General features: G+C 42.1%; 1 protein-coding gene across 1 annotated transcript; it reads left to right on the top strand.

Moving 5' to 3' along the window:
• The first annotated feature begins 10,587 nt into the window (after nucleotides 1–10,587).
• On the top strand, nucleotides 10,588–13,196 carry LOC108044536. Its single transcript, XM_017123577.2, has one exon. The coding sequence runs from the start codon at nucleotides 10,654–10,656 to the stop codon at nucleotides 12,964–12,966; it is 2,313 nt and encodes a 770-aa protein (XP_016979066.1). The 5' UTR covers nucleotides 10,588–10,653; the 3' UTR covers nucleotides 12,967–13,196.
• The last annotated feature ends 1,450 nt before the right edge of the window (nucleotides 13,197–14,646 follow it).

The following is a 14,646-nucleotide window of genomic DNA, read 5'->3' as shown; positions in this document are numbered from 1 at the left end:
AGGAAGTTATTTGGAAGCATTTCAAAGAAAAAGTATTTCAAGACTGTATGTTAAAAAAAATTTGAAGGTGAATAACATTATGAAAAATAACAATAGTTACTCGAGGAATAAGAAAATAATACTTCTTAACTTGTTTATTTCTTTTTTTTCTATTACTTAAATTAAAAATAAACATAAAGGACTACCAAAACAATTTTTTTTAATAGGATGTGTAATAAAATAATATATCTTTTTAAGGAATGATGTCTCTTGCAGAAATATTTTGTAAAGAATTTTATTCTCCCTATAATAATCAGCCTTTGGGCAATGTAACTATTCAATATGGCCATTCACTTGGCTTTGTTTGCACATTCTGTAAATTGTTGTTTATGTTTATGTGGAAGTATAGCTCGGATTGTAACTGCTCTCAAACACTCACTGAGTCGAGAAATTTAATTAAGTTTCTGCTGCATTTTTAATGAACATATGCAATTGAGTATAATTGTTTTTTTTAGTATTGTTGTCCGACTCGGAGAGCTCTTTGGAATAGACTGCAGCGTCCACAATTCACAAAATGCTATTAAATGTATATTCCCACTTCCTGGCAAAGCAGATTAGTTGAACAATCTAAGTGAAATTTCATGTTTCATATGAAATTACAGTTTTGGGCACCCACATATACATCAACACTTATAATTGACAAGCACACTTCACCTTGCCACTCGAATGTACTTGGAATTTATTTGGATTTTTCCTGCAATAAATATGCACAATGAGACTCAGGAGTACAAAGTACAGACAGTTGACCCAAATACTCAACTCCTTCAGCAGCATCTTGTTTAATTAACTCCATAGCATTTGATTGATTGGTCTAATCCCTCAGCTCTTCACCTTAGTCTCCCCAACATACCACCACCTAAAAACCCCATCCAACTTTTCACCCATTTCCCGGGCAAAGTCAATAAACACATTAAAAGCGCATCGCCTTACAAAATGTTCTGCATCTTCGGCTCATTGGGCAGCTTTGAGGAGCAGATTCAAGATCCAAGGCAAAGGCGTTTGGCCGGGAATATATGCACTCGAATCAAGCGGTGCCATAAATTATGGATCCAGTCGCTATCCAGCCGGGAGTTACTAAGTTCGAGTTGCACGTTCCTCTGTCCATTTTGAATTACAAGCCGACTGTCCGGGATTTATGCGCGCCACTGGCCATAAAAATATTATTCCCAGACTACGGACCATAGCCCCTCGGAATCGGCGCCTAATTGTTCAGCATCGATTGTATTTCAATATATTCGACTACAAAGATTGCATAGAGAAAAAAAGGAGTTACTAAATAAAAATAAAAAAAAATTACATTAAATAATTTAGAGACATATGTCCAGTACACAAATAAAAAGATTATAAGACCCCAGTAATGTAATACAAATTTTTAATAAATATATTGGAAATAATTTTTGATTTATAAATAAACTTGAGGTAACATCCTTTATAATTTATTTTAACCTTGATCTTAAGATATGATCATAGAGAATATTTTACTTAAGTTAACTTAAAGTTTGTTCTTTCCTAAAAAATATATAATAACATACTTTCACATTCCTTTTTAAGTTAATTCCAATCTTAATAGATTTCTGAGGTAGCCCTTGCTAACAGGGCTTTATTTTATGTATTTTGTATCGAAGTATTGATAGCGTCCCACTTCAATATCTAAAAAGTATTTTTCACCATGTACACAACTACAAACACATATCGAAATCTGCGATTGGAGCAACAGAATTATTTACTCCCTGGAGTGGCATTTTAATGCGTTTTTATTGCGATACTTTTAGCGTCATTTCATTTTCGGCATTTTTCTTTGCCATGGAATTTTCACCCCATCATTTCGCCCTCTTTTGCTTTGCCTTCGCCAGCCGTAATTTTTGTAATTTTTTGGCGTGGCTTTTAGTTGGCGTTTATTGCATTTCCTTCTGCATTTAAAGAACGGACGCCCGACCGGAAATTTAATGTGTGGCAACTATTTGAGGCTTGCACTACATACTACATACTACATCCTACACACGCATGCAAAACGGGTCTTGTTGGGGTTCAAAGGGCAGCTGTAGGGGCGGAAAACTCTGGGTGGGGGGTATTGGTGGCCAATGGGTAGAATATTTTTGCATGCAACTGGAGTCGCCCGGAAAATTCACTGCATACTGTTAGGCTGCCGTTGAATGCATGCCGCGGGTCCCAATGCTGAGTTGCGTTTTTCTACCCCAGGTCAAAGGTAATGAAATGTATATGATTATCCCCAATCGGCAATATTTTAATGGTAGCTCCACCTCAACTTTAATTACGCAAGCTATTCCTTAGCATTTAACCAATCTGGTCCACATTCCTGACCAGCGGAGCTCGTCCGTCGTCCTGGGGAATTTCAATTGTGTATTAAACACTTGCCATTAAGTTTTAAGCAAATTTTAATTACAATGCCGTCGCTTCCGCCATTTAACACAAAAACAATTTCCGCCCGGGCATACATATTTTAGATGAAATATTGCAACTGCTGCTTGGTGATGGTGGGGAGTGGGGGAGGGGGGAGGGGGGCTTAAGTTTGGGAGTCCAGAAGAGGAATAGGGATGTGGGCGCTATCGTTGCCTAAATGGTTTTTTTCTCCACTCGGCTGGGCGGCTGTGCTGCCATGAAATATGAAATTCAGTTCGTGGCTACGTGACTTGGGAGTGTCTATTTTTCAGCAGGGGCGGTGGCGCCGAATTGGGGCGTGGCATGTGCATGTTGCACAAACGCATCCTCTGTTTACTTATTTAACACAATTTTCACATTTCATAATTCAAGTCGGAGGAGTGCTCACCGTACAGTGATGGCTGACGTGCCATGGCCAAGGACCTGAGGGCGGCGGTGGGCGTGGCTGGTTGGCACACGCATGCGTAACCTCGCTTTGGGGTATTGATGTCGGTCCCATCACAACGTATGTATTTTCCGTTTAATGTTTCTCATTTTGCAACTGGTTATTGCATGCAGCTCTTGAGTTTTGTGTGCTGCACTTTGTCTAGCTTTCTGTTTTTTTTTTTTTTTTTTGGGGTTCCTAAACCTACATAAGTGGAAAGCGCTGTCTGGGACTTCTAAGCGAAGCGGCAACCTTGAAAAGCACTCAACAAATAAAAGCCAGCACTTCCCACATATGTAGCTCCGTGGGTCCTTCGGTCACAATTATTATAGTTTCTGTTATTGCAGAGGCACATCACGTATCCGCCGTGGTGGCCCACTCACGGATTCGACTTCTGATGCGGTTGACGGGGGAGAAGTTTGCCTTTGAAAACTGTGCGCCTTGCACCACAAAAACTTGTGTTTGATTTGCGAGCAAAACTCGGAAAAAGTGTCATTGGCCACAGAAATCTTTTGCACCGGGATTCCAAAGGGTCTTTTTCATATCTTATTTTATTTAAGTTGTTCTGCAATTAGGCTACTACCTTAACGATTTACCTCAACGGTGAATTATAAGTAACTATTAACATGAATTAAAAATTAATCGCCTATGGGCTTGTTTAATTAAACAGTTTTAAAATTTATTTATTTGTTAGTTAAACCTATGATCTAAAAGTTGATTTTGTATAGATTTTTTAAAATTGTTTTACATTTTATATTCATCGAATAATATTTATACAACTCATAGGTGTCTTCAATATAATTACGATTCCATTAAATAAATAAGGGTTAGCATTTAGCTTTTAAATTGTAGTTACATTTCCGGCTCATTCAATCCGAATTAAAGCTATCTCATATGGGAGTGATTAGTTACATATATTCAGAATCCAATTTCGGGCTTTTAATTTATGCACATAACCCACATTTGATTGATTTTCTCCAGTGCATTGGGTGAGCATCTGGGCGAGATGGTAGAAGTCAAAGGTCTGCTCGTGATTGCTGCAGTATGTGACGGAATGTGTGCCTAGATTGGATTTGATTGATTGCGGTCTGGGACAGAGAAAGGTGGCAGGAGTTTGCCTGGAAATGTAAATCGGGCACAGCGCCGCTTAAATGGCTGTTAATGGAGAGGACTCGAGAGAATCCTTAACATGCATCCTTGGGGGACTCAATATTCTCCGTTTCTTTTTCGCAAGAATATTTCGTGGTGGGGCTGCATTTGCGTTGGCCAGCTACTTCCGTTGCGATAAAAGCGCTTCTAAAGGTAATTGTTTAAAAATGGACTTTATTCAGTTATGGCGCAGCACTGTCCTGTGTGGCCACACACATGCATATGCATCCGCATCCGCATCCGCAGCCCAGTCACTATATGGCCCATAGATCGGCTGTCTAGTCATGTGTGCTCGCTGTCCATGTAAATTTTAAGCAACTCTCCAAACTAACAACCGACGCAAATTGCTGCTGTTGCGGTTTATTTTGTGTTGCAAAAATATGCAGCGTCCTGCCCTTACCGTCTGTCTCCTTTCGCAGTTCCTGGGTCCTGGGATCCTGAATCCTGGCTCCTGACTCCTGTCCCCTGCATCTGCATCTCCCCTCTGCTTGCTTGCTTGGGGCTCTGGGAGATTGGGGATGGCAATGGTAATGGGAACGAGGATGAGGATGTGGATGAGGAGGTCTAGTGGCGCATTGTTGGGCCTGACTTTTTGCTGCCCGCTCCCGGAATGTGCGGAGTTTGTTTGTTGTGATGTGTGTGTGTGGTGTGTTGGTTTGGCGGGCTTGTTATTTTACCCAAAAGCTGTTAAATTGCTTGAAACAAAACAGTGCAGCTCCCTGGGAAGAAACTGCTGTTACGGCTACGTTCATGGCCATAAATATTAAAGTGGGTGTCAAAAGGAATATGTGATGCGAAATGCTTTGAATGCTGCTGCCAGCATTCGACAATGAAATAAATGTTGGAGCCCCCTTCGCCCCTGCACCCCGAAAGCAAATCCTCGAACGTGCTGATGATCCCTTTTCCAGATAGTGGCTGCATACCAAATCCCTCCATGCCCCGCTCACATAAATCAAAACAACCAAATGCGTAGACATGTTCCCGATTCTACGGTAAACCATATTTTATGCCCAGAATGCCCCTCTCCTCGTTGGAAAGTTCTCACTTAAACGGGAATTAATTAAAAGTAAGAAAGTAAAAACTTGCCAGTGCACCTTGAATGCAGATTTTGTCCATGCATGAATATTTTAATCAAAAATCTTGGCAGAAGAAAATGAAAAGAGCAGTTTTTTCGCTTGCACTGGTCAAAGGATTTGCCTTTAGCTGCTAAAGTTTGCCTTAAAAATTATGCGGGACCAAGTTTTCTCGTTTATAGTGAGCACAAAAAAAATTGTTCCTTATTATTTATTGTATGCCCAGCCCTTTCTGGCGATGTGTTAAGAAATTATGTGCCCCGTTCCACGAATACCCCCTCCATCTGACATTGAACTCGCGAACTACTGGTGGATTTTTATTAAGTTTCAAACGCTCAAGAGCTTTGCATTTTATCTGGCTGGCAGCCTTTGAGCGGGCTTAACTTTTTGACTACTCAAGGAATCGAGTCCTTCTTATTTGTTACGAAAACTTCGGCTTGGCGGCGTTCCAGGGGGCTACGACAAGTGCAGCTCGGGCTTAACGTCTATGAAAAGCTCCTCGAGCAGGGCTCTTCTGAAGGGAAAATGGGAAAAAGGGGGAAAATGGGGGAAAAGGCGTGCGTTCGGCCTCGAAACAAGTTTACTCCCTACTAAAAGGGAGCTCCTCGTTTCCTGAGACTCCGTGTGTGGGTGTGTGTTTACCACTACTTACGTTGGTTGGGGGAAGTTGTTGGCTTCCTAAACGGATACACCGACTTCAAATAGTTTTTCCCTCTGTGAGCCCCATTCTTTTATGTTTCTTTACGGGTATTCCGCTTTTTTTGCAGGCTGTTGTTGTGGTTGCACTTTTTGTTTGTTGCCAGAATTGGGCTCCGGGTTCCTTTGGCTGGATCCGCCCAGAAATTGCGGACGGAATCGGCATGCGGCAGCACGTGCCAGAGGTGTTCCGACTTTGGTGGCTTCCCTGTACTCCGTAACTCGTGCCGTGGCAATGATGAGTTGTGGTATATTCTCGGGGAGTCGGAATACTCCGGGCTACAGTCAAGGGAGCTCCTCGACTTTGTGACCCTGCCTGCTGATACAAGGATGTGCGGTATGGAGTCGAGTCTATTGCTGCACTTCAAGAAATACCTTAAGCGGTACGTCGCAACGGGTAACATTTACGGTCATTGTTTAATTTTGACAATTACTAAAAGTTTATGCCCTAGTTAAGGTAGTATTATGCATAGTAACAAAGCTTTATGTTGATAAGTTAAGTACTAAAGCTTTAATATTAAGCTTAATTCACAACAGACAATATTATTTTACAGAAATAAATTAAGATCTCAGCTCAAAACTTGGAATTAATTAAACTCAATTGTTCATTGCAACTAAAATGTTTTAGCTTTTGCCAATTGAATTAAAAGCATTACTTTAATAAATTTGTAAACTAAATATTTAATTTAAAGCAGAAACACAAACTTTTAGAACACTTTTTAATAACCGTTATAAATTTTCATAATTAAGTTGCAAGACAATATATGTATAAATTTATATTTCGGGTGCTACAGAAATCACCAAGGTTTTGAAATCACTTATAAAGGTTTAAAAATGTAGCCTGTAGTATGATTTAAAATTTTTTTCTACTATCCATAGTAACTAATTTTGAAATCCTAGTGATTTCGGTGGCACACCGTATATTTAATTTTAGAAATAAATAAATAAATAACTATTAAGTAAATATTGACATTAATTTTTTAAGCCACACTTTTGAATAGAATTCTTACAGTGTATACTTGGCTGTTATCTGGTCCAGTGTGATTCACTCTGCGAAGGCGATATCCACACAGGCTTTGGAGCTGCCCCGAGAGCCGGTCGAAGATTCTCTGATTCCCAGGACTGTGTGTTTGGTGTTCTGTGTTGAGTGTTCAGTGTTCAGTGTTCAGTGCTCACTTGCTGTTTTATATTTACTAACAGCCACTTGAAGTTCATCGCTTACAAACATATTTTCACTTCGTCCCTTCGCATCCTTATATCCCTCCCCCTGGTGAAAGTGCTTATCGCTTTATGATGGGTTCTGTTCAGTTCACTTTGGTTTAGCTCAGTTATCCTTGGCCCCGGGGGAATTTAAGACTTGGGTGTGTGGCCAGGTAAATGCGGTAATTATGAACTTAAATTTCTGGGTCCACTGTTCGACAGCCATTAGGCCAAGCTATCTGGGTTAATTGTTTAATTCCTGGTATCGGCTATCAGACAGAACCAACTCGACCCTAAATAAGCCAACAACTTTTGCTGATCATTTTAAATAACCAGCTAGGGCTTTTTTTGCGTAATTACAGCTACGAAGAAAAAAGGACAAGGGAAAAAGGCGAGTTGGTAAAATTTGTGAGCTGCATAAATTCATTGCGCTTATTAAGCCACCGCCAACACGCAAGACAAAGCCTCGAAAGGGGGAAATGGAACTGGGATTGGGAGTGGGAGTGGGTTTCGGAATGGGGGATGGGGATGGGGATGGTATAATCACACCTTGACCACCTGTCCGCGCTGACGGTTATTCTGGCGTGGTCCTCCTGCATTTTGCCCCCTGGTCGTTGCAGTGCATTTAATCTCGACAGCATTTCCTTTGCCGTCGAGGACGCAGCCCATGACATTTCCTACCTGCAGCCCCTCGTTGCCTCGCATCCCTGGCTCCCCCGATTCCCCGCTTCCTTCCGGCTCCTTTTTTTGCTCCATCCCTTTACTGTTGGCGACGTTGTCGAAAACAAAAATTAGTCCTGCCGTGAAATGGGCAAAGGAAGTGGTAAGTACCAGAACAACCGCCCACCGGGCAAAGCCCAAGCCCAAACCCAAACCCACCTGACCACTTCCACGCCATCGGGCGACTGCAGTAACCGACTTTGGCAGTAAAAATTCGTAATGTGCAGCTAATTAAGTTCAAAGCATAGTTTCAGGCGCTGTTCCCAGTCAGTCTAGTCCTCCTGCATTTAGTCCTGTCGCAACCGCCAACGGCCTTTGCAGTGGATCGCCGGATAGTTGGATGGTCGGATGGTTGGATGGTTGGACTGATGGGATGGACACTTGGCCTGTTGACAGTCCCAATCCCCACAGCATTTTCGTATGATTGCCCCGGAAAATCCACTGCCCCTGACGTCGGAGTTGCTCGCTTTGTGGCCGGTACATCCTTTATCCTTTATTTCAGGCAAATAAAATACAAAAATTGATTCCGTCCTCAAAGGAACGTCACAGTTGCCTTAGCCCCGCCGTGGATCACACTGCCTCAAAGCATATCCAAATCCTTTACTGTGGTAGCTTTGCAGGACACTTGGCAAATTATTTGCATAACAGGTTTAATGAAAAGAGTGATTCGAATATTTAGAAATCATTTAGAAACCAAATAAAGTCTGAATGGACACACCATTACTTAAACTCTTTTTTTTTAATCGGGCTAGTTGTTACAAAAAATAAAAATTATTTTAATAAGTACGCAATAGTTCTTAAAATTATAAGTTTACCATTTACAAAAATGTTAATTCATTTACATTTTTTATATATATTTATATATTTTAATATTTTTTGAACCTCAATAACAGGAAATCGATATTGTAGCAATCAATATATCTTCCAAAATAATTTTTAAGCGGATTTAAAATAAAGACTTCAAAGGCTTATTAAAACAACATTTATATTATAATTATTTTTTCGGTATTATGTTGACAAATTCCAAGTTCTCACAGAAATTTATTAGAGTAGTACATTATTAATGTATAAAAAAAAAGATTTCAAACATAGGGTAATTTATTTAAATTTGTATTCTAAACCATTATTTATTTAGAGTGTATGGCGTTGATTGTAAAAGCTGAAAACGAGGAGTTGGTGGCGAGGCATTAACCTAACTGTAGTGTAAATATTTTGCTTGGGCGATTCCTTGGTCATCATAAAAATTAAAGGACCCTTGTGAAACGTTGTGGACACTTTTGACAGGTAGTCCAGGGGGTGAGGGGCACTTCATTTTACGCCACTTAGAGACGAACACACTCCATCGTGCACATTAAATTCATAATTGCATAGATTTAGCCGCCATTAAAAATGCAAAATGCGTCTCGTGCCGCAAATGCGGCAGATGGAGAACGGAGTGGAGTGGCCACTCGTAACTTCATCGGTCGCATTAGCAAAGTTTCGCCGCCTTATTTATATGCAAACTGGACTCGGACCCTGCCACAATGCAACTAATTGCCACAGAGCTGGAATCCGGCGAAGTGCCTTTTCCAAACTCGTTTTTAATGCGGCCAACGTCGCCGTCTAGTGTTGATTAAATACTGGCCAACTGTGCCATCAAGGGCCGCTTGATAAACATAGGGGCTTGCGGCCAGTGATATCGGGGCTGTCATTTCTGCCACTCCAGCCCACTTGTTGTGCAACAAACCAGGCAAACATCGAGCTGGCCATTTTGCATGGAGTGGCACACAAAACTAAACAACAGAACAGAACAGCACGCAACTGTTTTGAGTTTAGTCCGCCTTATTGCGCCCGGGGGCATGCAACAATATTTGTCGTGCAGTTGATAAAACTGTCCTTAACCGTCCTGCCCGATGGTGGCTCAGATTCCACTTCCATTCCCCCAAAGGAGCTGGCATTGCCGCATTGTCGTTTTGTCTGATGAGTTTTTAAGTACGGACAATTACAAACGACAACCGAGCAGCAACAAATGCAACAAATGCAATCAGCCAGCCGCATGCCGGAGTCGCTCGCTTACTTGGCCAAGTCAAGAACCACGCCCTCCGACCAACGCCCCCATCCCAATCGGTGTCCTGTTCTGGGAGATGGCCTCCATCTCTGGGACCTGCGTTTGCGGTTATCACATTCTGCTGGGCAGTTTAGCTGCGTAATTGAATTAAATTTCGTTTTAAAATGTAAAAGGCTTTTGATTTGGTTTGTAGTCCTTGACGTCGTTTGTACTCCATGAAGTAATTAACATTTGTTTCAATTCCTGAACACCAACTTTGCAGCACGGGTGGGCAAATCCCACAAAATGGGAGTAAATCAAGGAGGAGGAAACCATGAAGTTGGACTGGGGTTCTTATCTAATTAAAACTACAAGAACTTAAAGATCTTTGAAGGCTATTGGCACTGCAAAAAGGAAAATTAAATAGGGCTGTTTTTAAAGGTGGTGGTTAAAGCTGAGTTAAATAGAAAACATAAATAATGATGGTCTATACTAACATTTTTGGTTTATAGGTTGATATTGAAAACACATATTTTGGAACAAAAATTGTTTGTCTTAATAATTCTTGAGTGTGGTAGCAGTGGTTTTATTATTTTAGCTCAAAATATATTACAAATGGATCACCCAAAACTAGCTATTGTATAATAGCTTCTAACTTTGATTTAAGAATATTAACAATTTACATACTTACAAGAAAACCTATAACTATTCAACCATTTATTGCGATTTCGTTTTGACTGCCAACCATATTCAATGATCTGAATTTTATAAATCTATTTTAAAAAGAGCGATTACCACATAAGTTTATTTATTTCTAGATTTTTAGTGACAACTTTTTGTCAGGCACTCTACAAAACCAATACAAATTTAAAGTAAAAACAAAACTTCAAAAATATTCTTCCGATTGTCAGAGAATTAATTTTAAGATGTCTGGAAATACCCTTGGTTTCCCCAGCAATATCGATTGTGTGCGCTGGTACCGTGGAATGTCACCCGTCCAAACGGAGGCTTGTGGTGACCTGCTCCACGCCCTGCGAGATGACATGGAACAGGGATCCACGTACCGTGTGCGGCACTGCGTGTCCAAACTCGGAGTTGAGCCACTGTTGGAGTCCGCCCAGATCAAGACCATAATGGTCCTTAGCCAGGGCAGCGACCTGGCCTTCCTGTGGTTTCTGTGGGAGTTGGGCTACAAGCACTCCGAGGATTCTGATCCGGAACTCTATACGGTCAACGAACAGCTGCTCCTTTCGGGAATAGCCCATCTGGACATGCCAGCAACGTTGAGGGCCTTGGATGCTTTATTGCCACCTGGTTCTCACTCGACGAAGCGGAGCTCCCAACACCAGACTTTCACAAAAAAGCGATCCGTCAGGATGTCTCGTTCAAGTCAGAAGGTCTATGCCCTGCCATACTTTGCTCCTCCAGTGCGTCCTCGTCGATTTATCTCAAAGGGGAAGCTCCGAGCTCCCGAAAGCAGACTGCGGTTTCCGGAGTACTCGCAGTTCACAGATACGATGCACCAAGTCCCCAATGAGTCGTCTCGATGGTTTGCTCAATACCAATTTGATCCTGCAAGGAGGATAATAACCAAACTGCTCACAGAAGAGCTCATTGGGCTTAACTTGGAACCATTGGAGACCACCAAGATGCTGGAACCTCTCTGTGAGACCCATCGTTTTTTGAAGAAGGCAGTGAATATGCAACGACAGGAAATAGACTACTCTAGCCTTCAGCGTTGTCTGTCCCAGTTGGATGTCCCAAGAGCTGAGATTAGGGCTCGAAGGAAACGGATCGTTCAAGATCTAGAGAAAGAATCCCAATGCGTAGCTGGCAAGATATGTGGAGAATGTCGAAAACCTTTTAGCCAAGATATGAGCACTCGCAACGAGTGCGGAAATATGCTTTCCTCACCCAGAAAAAATAATCTAAAGAAGAACGATCATTCGATGGTAATGTATCTTGGATTGGAGAAAAATCCCAGCGTACATTTGTGTGACCAAACGAATGATAACTTAATCAAGGTTATGCTTATGCAAAAAAAAATTTCCCATCGCTGTGGAGCCGGCGATTTTCAAATCCAGGATGTTGACGTCTCATTAGAAGAGCGTAAGGACATAAACATGAGTCCTAAACGTAAAATAAGTCGCAGTTCCCGTAGTCGCAGTTCCCACAGTAGGATATCTCATCATCGAAAAGTATCACCAAAGGGAAGAAAAGTGAAAAAAGACATTGTCGAGGAACCTCCATATATACCAACAACAAAATTTCAGAACCTCGCCGATCTCATTCCCGCTTGCAGTAGGACTTTGCCATGTTTGAAAAGGAGATCTTCCACTCGGTGTCCTGAACCGGAGACTTTCACAACCAGGAATCGCGATGGCTTTCAATTGAACTACCATAAGATATATGATATGCCGGGACTTCCGGACGACCGTTTACCTTGGGAGGATGATCTCGTGGACCTGGAGGACAAACAACCTGTGATCGAAAAGTTCTGCATTGATGCCCTGAAGAATGGTAAATGCAAATCGGGAAAGGAGTTTCAGCGCGACAAGTTCCTTTCTCCAGTATTAAAAGCAGCTGCCAGCTGTGCCGTCGATATGTTCCGGACAAATGTGGCCAACGGGGATGTGGGGGAAATCCCAGCTGAAAAGGATCAGAGGATCAAGAACGATCTCATCGATCCGAACAACGATCAGCAGATTGAGGATCTTTTGAAGGCAGCTCTGAAGGTGCTTCGTGGCAATCCCCACTACGTACTGGCCACCTTCTCCAACGCCCACAAAATGCCCGTGCTCCTTGATTGGGTGGCGGATCGCTATGGCAAGACCTTCAGCCGGAAGGAGATGCACAATCTCGTGGAGACCTCGTTCCGCATCTACGAAAGGTTCTATCAGGGTGAAAAGAACCGGCGGCGAAAGACATTGAGACTAAGGAAAAGTCTGACCGATCATGTAGGTCCGATCACCTATGCCAGCTACAACCAGTTCATGTGCCAGGTCAAAAAGGGGAAAGCCGACTTCTACGACAAGCTCAATAACCTGGCTCTGGAGCAGACCCGCCTCACCTGGTTGGCCCTGCGAGGATACTCCCATCTGGGCGGCCACATCAGGGACACCTTTTTCGCCTACATGCCCGCCAAACAGGACGATCTGAATCGCCACCACGTCTGGCAGTCCAATGACTACCGGGATATGGTAAAACTCCGGCTAAGGAGTCGGCCAACGGGTTGTTAAATTGGTGGTTCCACATTGCAGATCGGAAAACATGGAAACTCATGGACTTCGCACTGCCATTTGGAACACCCATCGAACTAAGGATTTACATTTATCTGCTGATCTGCTTAGTGGCGGGGCCCGAACGAAAAAAACATTCAATGAAATTTGTCATTCGCCATTGTGGGCAACTACTTATGTAAACCAAACTATGTATAATCCCAATTAAAAATGCTGATGCCCAACTAAAACGCCCGGACAGCAAATGAATAGCAAACACGGCCGAACAGAGGCTTAGTTTCAGATTTTCAGCTATCGCTCGGTGGCCAGATTGCCGATGGGCCGTGCCATCCGCCGTTGTTGCTCATTAATTAAAAACGGGGTGGGTGTGGCGGTGCCGAAAAGTGGAAAAGGGGAAAAAACAACAGACAGCAGGTTGACAGGGGGGCGTGGCAAGGACTGGGGCTGGGGGCCATCTGCTGCCATGTAATGGGGCTCCAATGACGCACGTGACACGTGTGGCATGGCACTGACAATTCGAAATCGACTCGCTGACAGGCAGATGACGCCGGACAGACAGGCGTCCTTTTCGGGCGGGCCACGAGCCGAGGTCCTGATTCCAGCGGTCTGGTCGCAGCTCTGCCCGCAGCACTTTGTGTATTGAATCGGTAAAGCATGTGACAGGATTATGATATAAATCATTGCATACTTTACGGCGATCGATTTGAGGACGACCAGCCTGTTAGTGTACGTTTTATCTCCCTTTTAATACACTTTATAATGGAATATACACATTTAACAATTGGCACCTAGACAGATTTTGTACGTATTCAACGTATTCAGACATATTTCAATTTTTTACCCACCATCGCCTACTTAATTTAAAATAATAATCAGTTAATCTCTCCACCCCAGTTATAAATAATTACATAATCATTGTTAAAGACCCCCTTACAATAATAAAACATAATCACCATATTCCTTTTATTTTTCTTTCATTAAAAAACTCGTTTAAAAAGTAAATAAATGTAAAACCATTTATATATGGTTGTAGTTGGGCTTGTAAATATGTTTCGAGTTTTATTAGTTCTAGTTTTGTAAGTTTTTCATCGGCGTTCCTATCAAAAATTTATTGAAATATAATTTTAAATACTTTTAATAATGACAGATTTTTCAATAGAGGCTTATAAATTATTATTTAAATTTGTACAATTTTATTAGCGGTAACCGCTCACACAAAGACTTACATCCACTTTATGCTTAATCAAAATGTATACATTTTAATCAAGGTATTATAACCAGTTCCGCTACAATTTTGAAGATTTTTCTTTTTGGTTATTCGAGGGAGCACAAAAGGTGATGGTGGTAAGTGAGAACCCAATCACATGCAGGTCCTCGGGCGGATGTTTTGTTGCGGACTCTGCAGGAGCTGTCGGATAATCGCAGGCTAATACAATGAGCTTTTCGTAGGAGCACCCCCATTCGAACGACGAACAATGCCCCCCGGAGACGGATCCCCCATTGGCAGCGCCATTTCCATGGCCATTATATTCAATTATACGACAATAACGTGGTGCTTAGGGCGCTGCGGTTCACGGGAATTGAAAATAATAATAATAATAAAGCGGGTTGGAGGGGGGAGGGTGATGGATAGATAAAAAGTGCAAGCTGGTTTTTGGGTGGTAGATGGTCCGTGCACAA

This window comes from Drosophila rhopaloa, unplaced genomic scaffold (assembly GCF_018152115.1).
Source record: "Drosophila rhopaloa isolate 14029-0021.01 unplaced genomic scaffold, ASM1815211v1 contig_2, whole genome shotgun sequence".
Classification (NCBI taxonomy): Eukaryota; Metazoa; Arthropoda; class Insecta; order Diptera; family Drosophilidae; genus Drosophila; species Drosophila rhopaloa.
This window is presented reverse-complemented; position numbering and strand designations above follow the sequence as displayed.